Here is a 19,940-nt window from a genome sequence, read left to right as displayed (position 1 = left end):
AGGGGAAGAGGCTCCTGCACAGATAGAGGAGCTGCCTCTGACCCTGCTCTGTGTCTCCAAACCCCGAGGGCTGCTCAAGCCTCAGGGGAGCCCTCAGCTTCCTCCTCAGCGGTGCTGTGGCACAGGCAGCTCCCTGTCTTGGAGCATCTGTCCCACTGGTTATATTTAGCAGCATGTGCTGGGCTGCACATAGATGTCCAGGAGCTGCTTCTCCATTCCCTCCACCCCAAACCTGGTGTGGACATGGTGGGGTCCAGCTCTGAGCCCCCAAAGTCACGGATCTCCTCTGTCCTGCTGCAGCCTGCTCCGAACACTTGCGGCTTTGCAGGGCTGAATTCACACCGGGTGTCGATGTCACCTGTGAGTATTGTCCTGGATAAACATCTCCTCCCAGGACCAGTGCAGGTGGGTGCCTCTGCTCATCCAGGGACAACTTGGGCACTCGGATGGGGATCGGCACGTGGCCATCAGCCCCCTGAGCCCCCACACGTGGCCGGCCACGTGCTTGCAAAGCCAGCGCCTCGTCGGCCGGGAAGGGACATGCAGCTTCCAGGGCTGGTTTGCTCTCCCAGTGCTTTCCCAGCAGGGTTGGCACGGCTCAGAAAGCCGTTTGCTGGCGGGGCCTGGGGGTGAGGCAACCTGCCGTGATTCCCTGACCCGGCTGGGGCGCACAGGGTGCCGCAGGAGGGGTGGCACGGTGCAAGAAGGGGTGTCGTTTCCTACGAAAAGGAGCCGAGGGAGGTGGGGGGACACCTTTTTCCCCTGTCCACCCCCGTCTTTCTCCCCATCACCCCCCCCGTGATGCTGCGAAGCAGCAGGCGGGGGTTTCTGCGCTCAGCTCCCATGTCCTGCCTCCTCCGCCAACTCGGGCTTGCTGGGGCCGTTCCCGACACGCACCCGCCGTGCTGGAAAGGCGTAAACAGATCGGGTTGCCGGCAGGGGTCCAGGGAGCGGGCAGGCCTTGGCTTGCATCCCACCACTGCTCGGTCGTGCTGGGGTGTGGGGAGCGCCGAGGCAGGGGGACGGGATGGAGGGGGCTGACCTGGCGGTGGGGTCCCTGCGGGAAGCCGGGCATGGCCTTGGTTTCGTGAGGGGATGGGGATGCTCCCCCTGCCTCAGTTTACCTCTGGTGCTAAGGTAGGCCTGCTCTTTAGGGGTTTGGAGGTTTTGATGTGCTGCCCCGCAACCCCTTTCCCCGTCCCAGTGTGGGAAGCTGCTGACCAGAGCTCACCCTGGACTGGGGGTCCTTAGATCCAACCCCCCCCCCTTATCCATCACAGTTGTATTCTGATGCCTTTGACCTTGCTGTAAATTAGCCCTTGTCCCTCCTGTAGTGCGTGGGGGGACGGGGCTGCTCCATGTCGCCCTTGTCCCCAGCTGGTCCCCGAGCAGCTGCCGGCCGGCTCCAATGCCTGGGCTGGGTGATGGGAGGAACTTGCCACCCTCCCTGCCGGCCCTGGAGCAGCTGGGATGAGGGGAGGGGGGCAGGAACGCAGCACCCGGAATAACTCGGCAGCCGCCAAGGCCCCCATCAGGATGGCGAGACGGGCGTGGGGTCCTGGTGCAGGTTCCTGCTTCCACCACGAGGATGGGGAGATGCCTCTCCTGGGACATACAGCGTCACCGGCTGCTAAGTACATTTATTGGCGATTGCTGCTTCCACCTGGGGACACGCAGGGTGGTGCAGGGTGTCGTAGTGATAGAGCTGTCGTGTCCCTCTCCTGTACCCTGCAGATGGGGTCCCGGGGGAATCCTTCACTGCTGCAGCTGGACGAAAATATTCCGCTCTAGCCAAGGCACAAGAAAAGCGCCACCGGCCAGATGCTTAGCAGGATTTTGGCGATGGCTTCTCCCACTTCGTGGCATTGCCTGGCAAGCCAGAAACCTGGGCGGGCAGCCAGAGGGTCTGACCCGGCTGGCAAAGAGCCCTCACACTGGGCACAGGCAAAGCCACTCTGCCCTCCCTGGCCTTGGCAGGGAAAGGAGAGAGCAGCGGTGGGTTCATCTCTCTCGAGCTGCTTGTCCCAGGCTGGAGGGAGCTTGGCTCGTGCCCGCTGGGGACGGACCCGTCCCTCTCCCCTTCCTGCTGGCAGCAGCATGGAGCAGCCGGGCAGTTCCTGCTTGCTTTGGTAGGCAACCTTGCGCAGCAGATGGGAGCAGCAAGGAGAGACGGGTGCCCTCTGTGCCCTTGCTACCACCGCAGAGGGGATTTGGAGAGGGATCTTTCCCATTCCTTATGGCTTGGGAGCACCGAGCAGCCACTGCTAGGCGAGATCCTCTTTCTCTTTCCCAATGCCGATGCCATGGATGGCTGCAGCACCATAGCATCTGCGGGAGCAGTTGCCCATCCAGCATCCCTTGGGACCAGCAGGAGCCGGAGGCCACGTTTTGGCTCTGTCCAGGAGGGAAGGAAATGGTTTGCTCAAGCTGCTCGGATCTGGGCTGCAATTCAGGTGGAGCCGGATAGCCTGTGCATCGTTTGCTGGAAGGCGGCTGTAGGAAGCAAAGAGCCTCTCGTTTCGGTTTGGCAGTAGAGGGTAGAGGCAGCAGCCCCCCAGGAGTGGAAATCCTCAGTTCACAGGGAGGAAAACCCAGTCCCCAGGCAGCATCTGCCCCGTCTCTGCAGAGATTGGGCTGTGTGCATCCCGGGGGATCCCGCTGGCACGTCCCTGAGCGGGGCTGGCGGCAGCACCGGCTCCTGGGGTCAGAGTTGAGGAAAGGCATCCGCAAGGTATTTTTAACTGTGTGTGACTCCAAACCCCGGCTGCGCAGCTGCCAGCAGCGGTCTGAGGTTAGTCTTCGGCTGCTGACAGTTGATTGCCCACGAGCTGGTGGCGGGGGGGGTGGGGGGTGGGGGCTTTGGGGAAAATTTGGTTCCCGGTCACTAGAGTCTCGGGAAGGAGTGACAGCACTTGAACCATTGACCTTCTGAGTGACCTTGGGCGAGCGGCTTCACCTCCCGGTGCCTCCCCTCCCATCCTGTGTGTGCCTTGCCTAGATTAGAGCATCCAGGGTGGGGACAGCCGCTCTGTGCACCCCAGGACCGCCTGCTCCGGGCGCACAGCAGTTTGCCGGGGGCCAAAGGGGGAGGATGTTACAGGATTTCCAGCAGCCGCATCATCGTGTGCTTCAAGTACCTGCTCCACTGGCTGGAGCGGCTCCCAGATGCCGGCTGCCACGTGTGGGTACCAGGCTGGCAGTGATGGGGACAGAGTGCTGTAGGGCCATGGCAGCTCTGTACCCCAGCCTCCGCCTTGGCCTGCCACCCCCAGGAGCTGCATGATTTGCTGCAGCCATCCAAGCTACAGCAGAAGGCTGGATCCTCATTTCACTTCCTTGAGCTCGCTGGGTTTTGCTGGCTGCTCTTGGCTGCTCTAATTTTTATCTGGGGCTCATTGTTAGAACCATAAAATAAATAGCTACGTGCTCCTCTTGAGCGTCAAAACCCTCCAGGTGTAGGTGGGTTGCTGCGTCCCTGCCCGCCCTCCGTAATTAACTGTTGCTCAGCAAATCCAGACTTACTGACCTGCCATAATCTTCCTGTGTAAGGCAAGCCCTTTGGCTGCTGGCTCCTGCCGCTCGCCTCTCATGTCCCCCCTAGCCTCTCATGTCCCCCATGAGCCTGTATCATGTTCACAGCCCTGGGCACACGATGGAAAATGGTACCCTGGCAAGCAGCATCCCCCCATGCAGGGCTGCCAAGGTTGTTTTCCTCGCTGGCAGCTCCCTCCATGCCCGCGCTCACGCTGCTCTCACCGTCCCCCTGCATCCTGCTTCCCCTCTTTCTTCCTCCCATTGACCGTCTGCCGGTTGGATTATTTTTCCCCAGATGCTGCAGTCTGCAGTTTTCCTGGGTTGAATCTGCCTGGGTTTGTTCTCCTAATCCTTCTAAGTCCCTTTTGCGTTATTTCTGCCCTCGTTGATCTGTCGAGCATCCTCCACAGATTATATTAATGCACTATTTGCATTAATCGTGTTAATGAGAATGCTGAGGGTGTCTGTAGGTGCAGCCCCTTTGCCCGGGTACCTGGGGGTCACCAGGGCCCTGCAGCCCCTTTCCCAGCTCCCGGGGGAACCAGTTGGAACCAGTATGGAACCAGTTGAACAGGAGCCAAGGTGCGCTGCTAATGCTGGACCAGATGTTCTGCTGGTCCCCATGTCCTGCAGCCCATGGGTGGCTCTTGGCCCTGTGGTGCGCCTGGTGATGCACTGCGGGCGCAGGCAGAGCTCAGGCTTGGCCGCCAGCCCCTGCTGCTATCGCCCCATCTCTTCCCGCTCGGGAGGCGTCCTGTCCTTTCGGAAGGATGGGGGAAATGGAAAAGGCTCCACCTCTTCCCTGGGCAAATAGAGCTCCTCTGAGTTCATATCCTGGAGAGCGGAATAGCCAGGTCCCAGCAGGGACGGTGACTTCACCTCCCGGTAACACGTTTCTCCGGCCAGCTGGGAAAGGAGCCCTTGTATCTCTGAAGGAGCCGCCGGCTTCCCCCACCCAAAGCCTTTCCCAGCTGTTCCTTCCCATCCTGGCCAGGGCTGGGGGATGTGATTTCGATTCCATGGGGCAAATGTTACTGCTACGAGTGTTACTGCTCCCCCTTGCTCTGGGGGCTGGGCTGAGATGCATTGCTTTGGGGTAGGCAGCTGCTGCGAACTCCCAAATTATTGCAAGGAAGGGGAGCAAGCGCAGTTCATCCCACCATGCAGCTGAGATCCTTCTGGGGGCCTGAAACTCAAACCAGGAGCACGTGTTTGGCTTTTGCAAGGGGTGAATCTAGCCCCAAAGGACTCCTGTGATGCCGTTTCCCCGCCTTGGTGTTTGCCCCCTCCATCCTCGCTGTGGCCGACAAACCTTGGGGGCGAGAGGCAAGAGCTGCACCTTCTTCCCAGCTGCATGGATGGGGACAGGGTTTCCGACTCTGCTTTTCCTTTCATTGTTCTGGGAGCCTTCGCTTTGAATAAGCTGCCTGTTTTTTCCTGCTTTGCTTGGGGGGGAAGCAGTGGGGGGAAATTGGGGGTCTGGCTGGTGGTCCCAGGGCAGCTGGGCTGGGGTGAGTGATTGATGTCTGTGCTGTGTGGGGATGCTGCCCCTGCTCCCTCCTGCTGCCAACCTCTTTAAAAAACTTAATTGTTGGATTTTCCCTGGGAAAAAGGCTCCCAGCCTCTCCCAAAGAAGGAAAAAGGTTCCCGGTTGACTCCATGGTCCTGCTGCCGTGTCCCCAAACCCTCCCCTTCACCTGTCGTGGGTCCCAGCCCCAGCCCAGGGAGGAAGGCAGATGCCTTGGACCTCTCAAACTCCTCTGCCTTTGCCATCACCCACCTTCACCATCATCCACCATCATATCTGAACACGTTCCAGGAAGGGAGAGCTTAGAGAAGGAGAAAGCACAGATGAGGAGGGAGGCAGAGCTGCCAGAGGAGACTTAGACATGCCATTGGCAGAGGCAACTTGGTGGCAGGGACAACTTGGGCTCTGTGTGGCTGTAAGCCCTAAGATTTGGGGTTCAAGCCAGGGGTAAATGGTGGAGGCTGTTCAGGTTAGAGACAAGCAGTCTGTGTTTTGGCATGGGGATGCTCACAGTGCAGGGATGCTGTGTCAGCCCTTGGGATGCTGTGAGGAGCCACTGGGAGTTCAGCTCCTGGCAGGTTGCTGCTGGGGTTATTCCAGCTGGACCTGGGCTGCCGAAACCAGGAGTGGGGCTTGGGTGCGACAGGCGTCGCACAGCCTGTGGAGTACTAAACCAGGCAGGGCCCTGGCCAGGTCTGGTGTGTCTCGCACCTGGGTTTGATACGTTTCTCAAGGGACAAAGACACCAATTATTCTCAAGGAGTTGGCAGACGCTAGCGTAGGAAAAGATAAGGGGCTCCCTGCTGTCGCGCTCACCCATCGCTGCCAGTTTGCCCTGTGTTGATGGGAATCTGCCTCCCTGATTGCAGCTTCCCCATCCCTGCCAGTTAACCCAGTGGCTTTGACCCAGTCAGACCCACCCCGCAGTGCCTGGCTTGGTGGAGGACCTGTTTGTCGGCGTTGGTGGGGAGCCCATTCCCCCATCCGCAGGGATGCTGCGAAGCTTCAAACTCTGGTACAGGTGGCCATTTGTGGGCAGGAAAGCACGCACGGCATTTGGACACCCATGGCATTTGGATGCAGGGATGGGTGCTCGGCCAGGTATCCCAGTTGGCAGCACCCTGGTAACCAGAGTCACCCCCCATAACCATGGGGGAAATAGGGGGGCCCCTGCCTGCCCGGGGAGCTGGGCGCAGCGCTGGACTCAGCGTTTGGGGTGCGGGCTGGTGGCTATGGCAGGCAGCCGGGGTCAGGAGCCAACCTCCGTCCCAAGCTTGCTGGGCAACTTTGGTTGAGTTTCTTAATGTCTCTGTGGCCAAGCTCCTTCCCTATCAAAATGGGCGAATCTCTTCTGAACCTATTGGGAAACTGCACCTGAAGCAGCCAGTTTGCCGGGAGGCTGCGCTGGGAGGAGCCGGGTGTGGGTGGCCGCAGCGGACGTGCCTGTGGACAGAGGAGCGACAGGGAAGGGTGATTCCTGCAGAAGAGGGATGGACGTCACCTCTTTGGGTCTCAATTTTGAGTGAGACATCGAGTCTCTCCTGATCCCCAGCATGAGCCCACTGTATACCCAGGCAGGGCCACCCCAGGCTGTCAGTGCAGGTCGAGGCCGGGCAGGGCAGGTCGGGTGAAGCTGCTGTCTCCAGCCCCAGGAGGCTGCCACCACCATCGGAGGCGGCTGGTGCTCTACAGGATCACAGCTGATTAGCTCCTCCAGCTGGTTTATTGGCTTAGTGGTGACAGTTCCCAGGTGGATTTTATTTTTCTAAGAGGGTATGCACATGTATTTGGTGTATCCAGAGCACATGGTCCTCCCAACACCCAGGGCATCAGGATGCTGTTCCTGCAGTGCCCAGACAGAGTATCCCTGTGTGTAAGGTACTCATGGCCGGCAGTGCATGGATGCTCATGGCTGGATGTTCAGGGATGCTCGTGGTGCAGGGACACTCAGGCTGGATATTAAGGGATGCTCGTGATACAGGGATGCTCAGACCCATAGTGCAGGGAGACTCATGGCATAGGAATACTTGCAGCCAGTGGCGTGGGAATGTGATTTCCCAGGGCAAGGGGAAGGGATGGGGGTCTGTGACGCAGGACCAGCAGAAAGGTGTATTTTTTCAAGAAGTCTCTGGTGAGGAGGTGGGTCTCCAGTTATAGATTTGTCTATTCTGCACAAAGGCTTGCAGTGGAGGAGCTCTGCTGTGGCCATGCTGGGTGGACAAATATGGGGGGTTCACAACAAAAGCACTGCTTTCTGGAGCCTGACTCTCCATGTGAGAGCCAGGGCAGGAGTCTCCAAGGGGTGCTTTGTGGGGGTACACAGGATATTTGGGCATTACCTTCCCCAGCCAAACCCCGGCAAGCGTGTGTTGCTCCTTTCTGGTGAGTGGTTCAGCACTTCGGAGGGATCGTGTCCATCTCTGAGACCTCCAGGAGAAGCCCAAGGGTGTCCCTGTGGGGACGAGGTCTCTGGTGAAGGGCACAGGGTGATGCAGGGTGCCCGGTGCGCTGGCTTAGGGGATGCCGGCTGGGCTGGGCGAGGGCACGCCTGGCTCCACGCAGCCGGCACAGCCGGCGCCAGGCGAGCGCCCCGGGGGGTTAAATACGGGTTTGGGCCAGGCCGGCTGCCAACGGTGCGGGTGAGGCACCCGCCCTGGCCGGTTGCTTCCCGGGTGCCCCCTGCACCCCACAGGGAGCTCAGCCTGGCTTGGCATCCCCGTCATGGGGGTGCAGCCCAGCCCCACGGGGAAACTGAGGCACCGGGTGCAGCATGACAGAGGGGGCTGCTTGGCCGGGGGGAGCTGGATGGAAACGCGCCGAGCGGGGCTGCACCATCCTGGCCCCCTCTGCCAGCAAGGATCTGAAAGGCCGAAGGCCGGCAATTTCCCCTGAGGATCTTGGCCCCGTCTGGCGAGCGGGCGGCCGCACCGCCTTTGCCACGGCCGGCGTCCGGCGGAGCATGCGGGCCCTACATTTGTAAGCAATTTGCCGGAGTGCTCCAGAGGTGCTTCCCGCCTGCTGCTTGGCAGCCAGACGCCGCACAGAAGCTCGCTGGCTCCCTCGAGGCCTCGCTCAGCCCCGGCCCCGCGCTGCCGAGCCTCGTCCTGCCCGGGCAGGCGCCGGCAAACGTGCCGGAGAAGGGGGGCAGAGCAGGGTGGGGGCCCGGCAGGACCCCTTGGAGGGGTCATGTTGGGGAGCGGGGCCGAGCAGGGGGAACCCACGGGTGGAGTTAATCCTCAGGGTGCACCAAGCCGGGTTTTCCCCTGGAAATATCTCCTTCAAGGCTTTTTTGCATTTCGGCGCTGGATCCGTGTTTTTCCGGGTTGATCTTCCTGGGATGTGAGTGTGCTCCCAGCGGGGAGCGGGGGGGTGCGGATCGGGCCCGTGAGCATTCCCGCCCTGGTGCAAACCCAAAAGAGGCGACGATGCGGCTGGGAAGGGTCCAGCCACCCCATCCCAATGCAGTGCCTGGATCAGCCCCAACTCCACAGCCCTTTCCCTGCCCGGCTCTGCGGTCTCCCAGCCGGAGCCGCACCTCCGAACCAGCCGGTCTGGGAGGGCTGTGGGATTGGGAACAGCTTGGCCCGGCCTCTGCCGAGCCCCGAAACGTCTGGGCGGGAAAGGCCAGGGAGCCTGGAACTGCCAGGGCACCGACAGGGAGAGAAGAGGCTGAAGAAATGGGGAGAAAAATGGGGGAATTGGTCAAAAGGAGCACATGGATGGAACGAGGAAGAGGGATGCAGGGAAGTGTCCCCTCACTCGCCTTCCTGTCACCGCGTCCCCAGGAGCATGACGGGGGCTGGTGGCACCCCCTTGGCAGCCCTCGTGCTGCCCCGCTGCTTCACCCCATCCTGGTGCTGGCTGCCCGCTGAGGCAGGGCTGCCTTTGGGGTTGCTTTGCCAGCCCCGCGTGCTGTACAGTGCAGAGGTGTGCAGCAGGACGGCGCTGGCGAAGGAGTCCTGGCTGCCTGGCTGTGCTGTTTTCCCCTCCATCCCTCCGCTCTTGTTTGCTTGTGCCTGCGTGCCCATGGTGCCAGGGTGCTTGGCCCCTTTCCTACCTGCGCTTTACCTTCCAGCCTGGCTGCAAACCCTCCAGCTCTCTAAGCAGTGATTTACCCAGCTACAAACCGGGGACTAACTCTTTCCCTTCCTGCCCGAGGTGAATATGAGAGTTACTGAATTCACGTTTGGGAAGAGCTCCAAAGGGAATGCTGCTCCTGACTCCACTTTTTGGGACCTGCTGCTTTCCCAGCCACCCACGCCGTGTCCGCGTGGTCCTGCCCTGCATCCTGACCTTGCTGGGCTGCTGGAGCAGGGAACTAATTTGAGGAATGTTGCTCAGGGAGAGGAGCAGAGACACAGGCATCTTGCCGTGCAGATGCTGACAGCTGCCTCCTGGGGCCAGGGAGCGGGCAGGGACGCCCGCTGTGTTCTGGGACACCCACTGCATCCCATCCCTGCTTACTGGACCCCACTGGCCAGCCTGGTCCCCTTGTAGGAGGGGGTCAGGGATGGGATTTTGGGGTGAGCTTTCCCTCTTCAAATAGTGACCATTGCTCAACTCCAGGACCAGCCCCCGGGGGCTGTGGGATGTTTCTGCCTCTTTCGGATGTGTTTGTGCTCAGTGAGCATCTCCAGCCAGCCCTAATCTTCCCGGCATTGCCTGCCCACTCCGCTCTGCTGCCCGGCTCGCACGGTTCAGGCTCTGCCATTCCTGCCATGGGTAAGGACCCTTCCTCTTCCTCCTCCCCACCCTTTCTCAGCAGCAAACCCCGTGGCAATTTTCAGCTGCAGCTGATGGGAGCAAACCTGCATTGGCCTTCAGTTCCCACCACATGGAGCATCCTTTAAAAATACCTATTTATAAATCCCAACTAAAAGGCAGGGGGGCTGGGGGGTTGCTCAAGGAGCAGGAGGTGATGGCTTCACGGGCATTGCTTACAGCTTAGTGGAACCCGTTGTTTATTTTTAATTTTATCTCGATTGCATGCTTTGGAAATCCCCCAGGAGCAAACTCTTCCCAGCCCTTCCTGCTCCCCGCTTGCAGGATCCGTCTCAAGACTTCTGGAGGGGCAGGATGAGGCCTTTGCCCACCACCGACGACCCCATTCCTGGCTCTGCCGTACGCCCCAAGCGTGATCCTGGCTCCATGAAAGAGGCACCGGGGGCTTGGTGGTTATGGTCGCTCTGCGACTCTGATCAGAAGTGGCCAGTTTACAAGTGAAATGTTATTTTTTCCTGGCTGGTGGGGCTGAGGGAAGCGGCTTGTTCTTGACAGAGACCCCAGATCCTGGGCTCTCGGGCAATACGGGACTGGGAGGGAAAAGTGGGAGCTCTGCGAAGTGATGGCTTTGGGAGCCCGTTCCTTTGGGAAGGGCTTTCAGGTTGGCGGAGCTGCTTGCTGCCATTCTGAAGTTGAACAGCCCCTGGAAGAGGTAATTAGGGTGATCCTGTCCTGATCCCCTCAGCTGTGGCGACAAGTCAGGAGTCCTTCACCAGCAGCCACTCCAAGCCCATTTTGCGTTAATTAGGCTGTTTACAAAACACTGTGAATTGCAGTAATGAACGCACCATTCCTTGGTTTCCTTTAATTATCCATTTGCATGATGAACGAGCCGGCCCCCTCTTCAGCTCTCCTTTCAGGCAGAGGGGCCATGCAGCAGAGTATGGCTTTGTATGGGATCTGCCATGCGAGGTGGGCAGAGACCTTGGGAGAGGAGGAAAAGAGAAGGGAATGGAGGAGGAGAGGGAGCTGCAGCCCCTGAGATCTGCCCAGCTGTGAGGGAGGGGGCTCCTTCCCCAGGACCCCGCCACGTTTTAGTGGGGTTTGAGCAGCTGTTTCACCCTGGGCTCGGAGCCCGGCTCTCAGACTGATTTTTCATAGGAAACAGCCCAGAAACCTTTCAAAGCATTTAATCCTCCCCAGCTCGGCGATGGGGCTGCCTGGAAAGGCAGAGGAGGAGCGGCGGCATTTCTTGCCCCCTGCATACCTTCCCCTTTCTTTCCCTTTTGACTTGGCGGATGAATTCCAGAGATGTTAATCCGCTCTCAACCCCTCGGTGAAGAATAAAACGTCCTCTCTGTGTGGGAGGAAGGAATTCATTCGAATTAATTGCGGGAAAGAGCGAGGAGCTGGGGGTGCGCGTGAGGGTGGGGTGAGCATCCTCCGCCGCTCCGTGGTCCCCGAAGGGGAGGGAGGGACAGATGGGGGGACGGGGATATCCGAGGTGGCACAATCCTCGCATTCACGGCCAGAGGCTTCAGCCTCTGCCCCGGCCGTAAAAATGCCAACCATGTGGTCTGTGGGCCGGGCCTTGGCGGCAGCGGCAAGCACAGGGAGCCGAGTGGGGGGCAAAATGGCCCTGCTCAGCAGTTTTGGGGTGTTGCTGCCTATAAAGGGGAGGGAAGTGCCATCTCGCTGAGCCAGGGTGACAGGAGCTGCGCGGGGTCTGACCCGTCCCGGGGGCACGCAGAGATGGGGCAGGAGGGATGGAGGGAGGAAAGGGTCTGAGCTTGAGCTGGGTCAGCCCGTTGAGGGTTCGTGGAGGTGAACATGGAGTGAGAGGAGAGGAGAGGCCGCTGGGATGGGCCAGGCGCTGTTCTGCACGCTGGGAGGTCGGTGTGGCTGCAGGATGGGGTTCACAGGGGGTCCCGGGGGCTTTGCGGGGCGGCGCGGGCTCTGCCTCCTGCCCTGATCTTCGCCTCTTCTCTCTGCAGAGCTCTTGGGATCTGCCAAGCGCCTGAACGTGAACTACCAGGATGCGGACGGGTGAGTGCTCCCCTGCCAGGGTGCTGGGTGCTGCTGCTGCCAGTGTAGGTGGGCTTGCTCTCTCCAATATCCAGTCGGTTCTGCAGCTCTGCGTATCATAAAGCTTTCGAGGGTAGCTGCTGAGCCCTGCAGCATCCCAAACCAGGGCAAGCCCTGCAGAGGCAGACCCAATGCCTGCCCGGATCTGAGCTCAATCCATCCTGCAAAATCCTTTGTAAAGTTCTTCTACGTCCCCTTCTGTAGGGCTGGGGGTGAAAAGGGATTGCAGCATGTCCAGCCGGTGCCTGTGTCCCGAGTGCTGGTTGAAGCACAGAGGAGCACCCGTCCGGCCCCGGTGCCTGCACGTGCTTGTGCCTGTGTTTAATATCCCAAGAGCAAAATCCCTTCATTTGGGGGGGGTTAAAGAAAGAAAAGATGAGGTTGCCATGTGACCACAGCATATTTGTGTAGCTCATCACTTCCAAAATCCAAGCACTTAATAAGCTGAGTACTGAGAGTTAAAGAAACCACAAAGGCCCATAAAATAAATAAGCATGTTATTCTTATTGAATTAACTCTGACCTGTGAGTTATTAGCATTGTTTTATGTACTGTTGTTGTACCTAATTTCTACATGTTTTCTTTTTGAGGACTCTGTAGGAGGAGGTGTCTGTGATGAGTCCTAACAGGCCAGCGGGGGGTTGAAAATGTGCAGGATGGCTCTGCCTTAAAATAATACTGTGCAGATGGAGCTTAATAGAAAAAAAATGTAATAATAGAAGCAATGATCTGATTCTGATAAGGCACAGGGCTTGTGTTTGGGCAGCTCCAGGAGGGCTGCTGATGGGAATGAGGGTAAAGGGTCCGTTCCCCCATCAGAGGGCCACATGCAGCAGGCAGGTTATTAACAGTGCGGGTGGTGAGTTGGGTTTTACTGGGGTGCAGGAAGGAGATGGTGGGGATGTGAGACCCGTGCATGGGGATGGCAGAGTGCACCCTCCTGGGAGAGCCACGCCGCTGGCAGTGTCCTTGGCATCGCCTTGCTCGCGGCTTGGAGATGATGGGGTGGGCAAGTGTGGGTTTGTGCAGCTGCCTCCAGGGCAGAGCTGGCCCTGCAGGATCCCCGCAGGGTTGGCTCGGGGGAGATTTTGTACCCCCCACATTCTTGCTTCGAGGCAGAGGTTTTGGCGTGGGCTCAGGGACATGGTGGCTGCACTGAAGGAGGGAGCAGCCCTCTCTGCTGGGGTTAGTGTCCCTTCTGCAACGCCCAGAGACTCTGCACAGGGACTCTGCTCTGGGAACGCGGTTCAGGAGGAGAGGCATGCTGGCCGAGCTGCATCCCTAGCACAGGGCTGGGACACTGCTGAGCCCATCGGAGCCCTGGGCTGATGCCGTCTGGAGTCCCCCACGCCCCTTGGAGCAGCACACGGGCTAATCCCTGGCGGCACGGGGACCCCTCGCTCAGCCATGGTCCTTCACGTGACAGCACGGGGGGAGCACCGGGCAGACAGGCCCCTTTCACAGCCCTGAGACACAGGGCTCTTTCATTACCAGCGGCCTCCCACGCTGTGCCGTGGGCTCCCGGCATCCCTGCTGGCATGGGGAGGGGGTGGCTGCCGGAGGGGCCAGGAGTAGCCGCTGGGCTGGTGCGTTTGCTGGATGCTGTGAGCAGCACTGCTTCGGGCTGCCTGGCTGCACTGTGGAGAGGGGCAATGCATCGCTGTCCATCCTGCCTGCTTGTCCCCCACACAGGGCAGGGGGATGAGGGACCCCTCTCACTGGGGTCTCGGGGTGCACAGGGTCCCTGCAACCCTCGCTGAGCCCTGGAGTATGGACAGCATGGAGGGATTTAACTCTGCTTTGCTGTGGGGAAACTGAAGCATTGGGAGTGGGGAATCGGGAGGGATGTAGCCATGAGCAGCTGGTGACTGTCCCGGCCCTCACCCTGTGTCCCTGTGCAGGTGGGGGCTTTAGGGACAGCATGGCAGGGACCGGGGCTGGGCTGAGCTCTGCCTTGTGTTGCAGGTTCTCAGCGCTGCACCACGCAGCCCTGGGCGGCAGCCTGGACCTCATCTCGCTGCTGCTGGAGGCACAGGCCACCGTTGACATCAAGGACAGCAATGGTAAGGGTCACCCCCTGGCATGGCCCCGTGCCTCCGGCAGCCAGCTCAGCCCTCTGAGTGAGGTCAGGGGCCTCATCCAGCCCTGCTGAGCACTGTTCCCCCGCAGGGATGCGACCCCTGCACTACGCGGCCTGGCAGGGGCGCGTGGAGCCGGTGCGGGTGCTGCTGCGTGCCGCTGCCTCCGTCAACATGGCCTCACTGGACGGGCAGATCCCGCTGCACCTCTCGGCGCAGTACGGCCACTACGAGGTGGTAAGTGAGAGCCCAGCACCACCCACGCACCCGCTCCAGGTCTTTCTGGGGGTGCGCGGGTGGGGGCGAACCCCATCGTGCCGGGCGGGAGGGAGGCAGGGGCAAGGGATGATGCTGAGCCCCTGTACCACGTTGCTCTCCCACAGTCAGAGATGCTGCTCCAGCACCAGTCCAACCCCTGCCTCATCAACAAGGCGAAGAAAACCCCCCTGGACCTGGCCTGCGAGTTTGGGCGGCTGAAGGTGAGTGCTGCGGGGCTCTACCCTGCACTGGGCACTTCTCCGGGGGCAGCTCTGGAGCTGGCTGGCTCCTCTGGGAGCAAAGCGCTAGGTCCAGCTGTGACCGCTCTCCCTCTGCCACAAGCCTTGGAGCCTGGCAGGCAGCACCTGCCTTCTGGGAGCCGTGGGTTCGTGTCCCACTACTGACACTTAGGGCAACCAAGTTGGTGAGGGGCCTTGAGCACAAGTCTTATGAGGAGCGGCTGAGGGATCTGGGGTTGTTCAGTCTAGAAAAGAGGAGGCTGAGGGGAGACCTTATCGCTCTCTACAACTACCTGAAAGGGGGTTGTAGTGAGGTGGGTGTTGGTCTCTTCTGGCAGGTGGCTGGAGATAGGACAAGAGGAAATGGCCTCAAGTTGAGGGAAGGGAGATTTAGGTTAGATATTAGGAAAAATTTTTTTACTGAGAGGGTTGTCAGGCATTGGAACAGGCTGCCCAGGGAAGTGGTTGAGTCACCATCCCTGGAGGTATTCAAAAAGCGAGTGGACAGGGTACTCCAGGGCATGGTTTAGGGGGCATGGTTAATGGTTGGACTTGATGATCTCGAAGGTCTTTTCCAACCGAAATGATTCTATGATTCTATGATTCTATGATTCTATGATTCTCCCGTGGCTGGGCAAGGCCGGATCCTGAAGCTGGGAGCTGCAGGTTTTGCTCCTGACCTTGTGGCAGGGCAGCGTCAGGCTGGGAGAGAAGCCAAGAGTCCTCGCTCCCGGTTCCCCACAGCCTTCCTCTGCCCACCCCAGCTTTGCTCCTGTTTAAGCACAGATAGGCTGAGCTGGCTAATCCCCACAAGCCCTGAGCGCCCAGCCCTGCTCAGCTGCTCGAGGTCCCCGGCACGGCTCGTGGGGATGGGGCCGCCCTGTGCTCTGGGAGACCCCGGCCCAGCCAGCACCGCACCACTGGGCTGGGCTGGAGCATGGCCAGGCAGACTGTCCCGTGCCCCACTGGGGAGGGGACCAAGGGGATGTTTCCATTTTTGGAGTATCCATAATGTCTGCAGCTATAAACAGGGCAGTAAAAATAACTCCTCTGTGCCTCTGGGCTGCCCTGAGACGCTGAGAGTCGCTCTGGGCTTGGAAAGACTGGAGCTTTTTAGGGCTTGGTCTGAAAAGCCTGATTATGGGAAGACTATTTCTGGCTGTTGTGACCTTTTACGGCCCCTTGCGACAGCGTCGCCCTGCCAAGCACTGGCCAGCTCCCGCTGAGCCCTGGGGCTGCGAATGGAGGGGAGTTGCGGGATGGGGAGCAGAGTATCGGCCCCGAGGGCAAGCCCCTTGCTGGGAGGGTGCAGGTGGGGGTACCTGTACCCCGCCGCTTACCCCTGTGCCCTATGCAGGTGGCCCAGCTGCTGCTGAACAGCCATCTGTGCGTTGCCCTCCTGGAGGGACAGTCCAAAGATGCCACCGACCCCAACTACACCACCCCGCTGCACCTGGCAGCTAAGAACGGACACAAGGAGATCATCAGGTAACCCCCTGCCAGCCCAGGGCACTGCCCTATCCCAGAAAAACCCATCATGGCTCCAGTCCTGCTTCCTCCCAAACCCACCTCCCTGCTGCGGGCTTCGGTCCCTTGTCCCCAAAGCCTTAGCAGTGCAAGGGCTTGTCCCCTTCCCATCGCAAAGCAGCCGATCGCCTGGCCCTGATGTCCGTGTCCTGCTGTTCATGCCTCTCCCTCCTTCCTACTAGGCAGCTGCTGAAGGCCGGGATCGAGATCAACAAGCAGACAAAGACGGGCACAGCCCTGCACGAGGCCGCGCTCTACGGCAAAACAGAGGTGGTGCGGTTGCTGCTGGAGGTGAGCGCGGTGGGGACAGGGCTGCACGGGGGAACAAGCGCCCGGAGTTCAGCCATCACCCCCTTCCCCTCGGTCCTCCGTCTCCCACGGGTCCGGTGGCAGGTGTGGGGTCTGGTCATGACCACGTCCCCTCCCGGGCAGGGTGGTGTCGACGTGAACATCAGGAACACCTACAACCAGACGGCGCTGGACATCGTGAACCAGTTCACCACCTCGCACGCCAGCAAGGACATCAAGCAGCTGCTGAGAGGTGAGGTGGGGCCAGTGCATGGCTGGGCACTGCCTGGCACTAAGAGGGGCTTCTCCCTGCTGGGACCTGCCTGGGGCTTCCAGTGCTCCTCCTGAACAGCCTAAACCAGTCTGGCTGTGAGCATCAGCATCCCAGTCCCATGTCCCTGCCCTCTGTGTGGGCAATGTCCAGGGATCGAGTCCTTCCTGCAGTATTAATGTTTTCTTCTTCCCTCTCCTTGCTCTTGTTTTTCTCCCTCTGCCTTCCCTGAACCACTCTCTTTCCTTCCTGTGCTCTGGCACCTTCTTTCTTCCCTCTGTCCCTTGTCTTCAGAGGCATCAGGAATCCTGAAGGTCCGAGCTTTGAAGGATTTTTGGAACCTCCACGACCCAACTGCTCTCAATGTCCGGGCAGGAGATGTTATCACGGTGAGGCTGCTCCCTGCTCCCTGTTCCCCTGCCCCGCCCGGGCTCCAGGTACCAACCCCATCCCTCTCGTCCCCACGGCAGGTCCTGGAGCAGCATCCGGACGGGCGATGGAAGGGGCACATCCACGATGCTCAGAAAGGCACCGATCGCGTTGGGTACTTCCCCCCCTCCATCGCTGAAGTCATCAGCAAGCGAACAGGTCAGTGGCCGTCCTGGGCATGCCGGGGACGGTCCCCTGTGTGAAACCATCCCGGCCTTCCCAGCACCTCCTGTAGGACAGGTCCCCGCAGCCCTGGCTAGCTAGGGGGAAGAGAAGGACTCGGGTGGGAACGGGGGGTCACGCCATCAGTGGGGTGGTAATTTGGGGGTTGAGGCTCAGATATCCCCCCACCCCGCGCTGCCTCCCGCACGAGCTCTGACCACGCGTGTTTTGTCTTTGAATGCAGGCATGGTTGTCCCCCGTGTGGCACCCACACACCAGCGCCAGGGTCCCCCCGGGGCCCTCCCAGCCCCCCCCGGCGGGCTGCAGCACCTCCCCGACGAGTGTCCTCACCAGGCAGCCCCGAGCGTCCCAGCGCCCTATGGCCACCTCACCCTAACCCGGACGGCCCCGGGCCCTGACAGCTCAGGTCAGGGGTGCAGCTGGGGAGGGAGAGGGGCTGGGGACCTTCCCCTGTTCCCAGTCCTGCCTGTGCAGGGGGACACAGGGGGAGGCTCTCCTTCCACCTCCCGGCGGGGAAACAGCCAGACGAGAGGGAGCAGGCGCAGGGAAAGGGAGTTGAGGGGAGCCCGTAGAGCAGCCCCTTCCCTCCGTGTGTCCTCGGCCAGGCTGTGTCCTCATGTCCCCTTCGTGCATCCCTTGCCAGCCCAGGTCACCCTGTCTGTCACGCACGCTGGGAGGTGGGAGGGACCGACGCATTGTCTGTGGCTGGAGGGATCTTGTGGGAGGCTGGTTTTTACTGGCATCACTGCGCTGGCACACGGGTCCCTGCCAGGGACCTCTGTGCCCTGTGTCAGCCCTGATCCCGGGGCGCTGCTGACAGCCTCCCCGCCTGCCCCAAGCAGCAGGAGACAGGAACAGCGTGGGCAGCGAGGGCAGCATCGGCAGCATCCGCAGTGCCGGCAGCGGCCAGAGCACCGAGGGCACCAACGGGCAGAGCACCAGCATCCTCATCGAGAACGCCAGGGTAGGCACCAGTCCCCGCTCACCCCATGCTGCTTCCCCAGGCCTGCCCTGGGCTGGCTTGGGCTGGAGATGGAGCCCCAGTACCATCCCTGTTGCCCCCTGTACCTCCTAGCAAAGGAGGGGCTGCAGGAGCTGAGCATCCTCCACCAAGCACTTATGTGCTGCCAGGACTCAGCAGGGAAATGCTCCTGGGGGGTCCCCAGTTGCCCCCCATAACACAGCTGGCCTTTTCAAGTGGAGCTGAAGGCTCTGGTTGGTACCACACAGCATCTCCACCATGTCCTGTGCCATCTGAGAGGACAAAAAGTGCCCTGGGCCAAATCCTGCCCAGATCTCTTGCAAAGAGCCAGCCCTTCACTGGGTGGAGCTGTGCCCAGCAGCCCAGCATGGGGACCGGGGCTCCCTCCTCCACTCACTCCTTCTCTCCCCCAGCCGCTGCCCTCCGCCGGCGACGACCTCCAGCAACACCTTTTGGGATCGGAGCCACGCAATGGGCAGTTGACCTCCACGGCAGGTGAGGGATGTCACAACTCCGTGGGGCCTTGGGGACAGCTCTCTCCCCAGCCATGGGGGCTGCTCGCTGCTCAAGCACGCCCGTGATGGTTCTCCTCTCTCCTTTCTGCCAGGGTCACAGAGCCACCAGACCCCAGGCAGCTGCCCCTCTGGAGACAGGGTCTTCTCCCACCAGTTCTTGCGGCCTGAGCAGCTCCTCGAGGGCAAGGTAACTGGGCCAACTGGGGACCTGGTGTGCTGGGTGAGAGGGCCACATTTGGGTCTCTCAGCCCAGCTCTTCCTGCACTGGGGACACAGGGGACTGGGTCTTGAGGACACTGGGGACAGGTGGGTCTTGCCCAAAGAGATCCTGTCATCTTGCCTGGAGCAGCCAGGTCCTTCTAGCCCCTGCAGCCCCCATCACAGGCTGCTCTTTGCCCTGTCCTCTCCCCAGGATGCAGAAGCCATTTACAACTGGCTGAGTGAGTTCCAGCTGGAGTCGTACACTGCCAACTTTCTCAACGCTGGCTATGACGTCCCCACCATCAGCCGCATGACCCCAGAGGTAAGGCAGGTCCTTCCCCACCCCAGCCAGCACCCGCGGAGCTGTCGGCAGTGTGTACCCACTGCCCTGCGCTCCCCATGCCACTGCTGACCACAGCCCCACTCTGCTCGCATTAGGATCTGACAGCCATCGGTGTGACCAAGCCGGGCCACAGGAAAAAGATCTCCACTGAGATCGGGCAGCTCAGCATCGCCGAGTGGTTGCCCAACTACATCCCGGTGAGCCCCTGGCACGACGGCTATGGCCCGGCACCCTCTTTTCCCCAGGTATTTTCTCAGAGCTGTCTTACCCCAGGACAGGACAGGAGCGGGATCTGTAAGTAAATACTTGCTGCAACGGCCTGCATTAATGCAGTTGGAGGAACCCCAAAATGCAGTCTCCTGGCCAGGGGCAGGGAGGGGATGGACGAAGGTGCTGCCCATGCCTTGATGCTCACGGTGGTGTCTCTGTGCTCTTTGCAGGCTGACCTGATGGACTGGCTCAGTGCCATTGGGTTGCCCCAGTACCACAAAAAGCTGGTGAACAACGGCTATGACTCCATCACCATCGTGACAGATCTGACGTGGGAGGATCTGCAAGAGATCGGCATCAACAAGCTGGGTGAGTCCCTGCCACTGTGCTGGGGTGGCCCAGGGCAGCCAGGTTTCCCACCCAGGTCCCCACACCCCATTCTCCCTCAGGCTGGAAGGTGCAGGCATGTCCTGAGCACCCGGAAAGGGCAGTTCATGTCTGTCCCTGAGGAGTCTCCTTGGCAGGCTGGAGCTGGGCTGAGCCAGGTG

At 60.5% G+C, this 19,940-nt stretch overlaps 1 protein-coding gene across 5 annotated transcripts in view; it reads left to right on the top strand.

The window, feature by feature from the left end:
• Positions 1-19,940, top strand: part of CASKIN2 (CASK interacting protein 2) — a 36,161-nt gene that overhangs the window by 10,655 nt on the left and 5,566 nt on the right. For 2 of the 5 annotated variants that reach the window (XM_052807986.1, XM_052807987.1), the window contains exons 3-18: positions 11,779-11,830; positions 13,834-13,931; positions 14,038-14,183; positions 14,330-14,425; positions 15,801-15,931; positions 16,153-16,261; positions 16,403-16,511; positions 16,824-16,918; positions 17,000-17,117; positions 17,365-17,547; positions 17,984-18,105; positions 18,537-18,618; positions 18,731-18,825; positions 19,051-19,161; positions 19,278-19,379; positions 19,623-19,761. In XM_052807986.1, coding sequence (XP_052663946.1) covers positions 11,779-11,830; positions 13,834-13,931; positions 14,038-14,183; positions 14,330-14,425; positions 15,801-15,931; positions 16,153-16,261; positions 16,403-16,511; positions 16,824-16,918; positions 17,000-17,117; positions 17,365-17,547; positions 17,984-18,105; positions 18,537-18,618; positions 18,731-18,825; positions 19,051-19,161; positions 19,278-19,379; positions 19,623-19,761 — 1,788 coding nt within the window. Of the gene's footprint in view, positions 1-11,404; positions 11,677-11,778; positions 11,831-13,833; positions 13,932-14,037; positions 14,184-14,329; positions 14,426-15,800; positions 15,932-16,152; positions 16,262-16,402; positions 16,512-16,823; positions 16,919-16,999; positions 17,118-17,364; positions 17,548-17,983; positions 18,106-18,536; positions 18,619-18,730; positions 18,826-19,050; positions 19,162-19,277; positions 19,380-19,622; positions 19,762-19,940 lie in introns of those variants that run through there. The other 3 variants (XM_052807989.1, XM_052807988.1, XM_052807991.1) reach the window with 3 other exon arrangements.

The sequence above is a fragment of the Harpia harpyja genome, chromosome 14 (assembly GCF_026419915.1).
Source record: "Harpia harpyja isolate bHarHar1 chromosome 14, bHarHar1 primary haplotype, whole genome shotgun sequence".
NCBI lineage: Eukaryota > Metazoa > Chordata > Aves > Accipitriformes > Accipitridae > Harpia > Harpia harpyja.
Note: the sequence above shows the minus strand (reverse complement) of the source record. Positions and strands in the feature narration are given on the sequence as shown.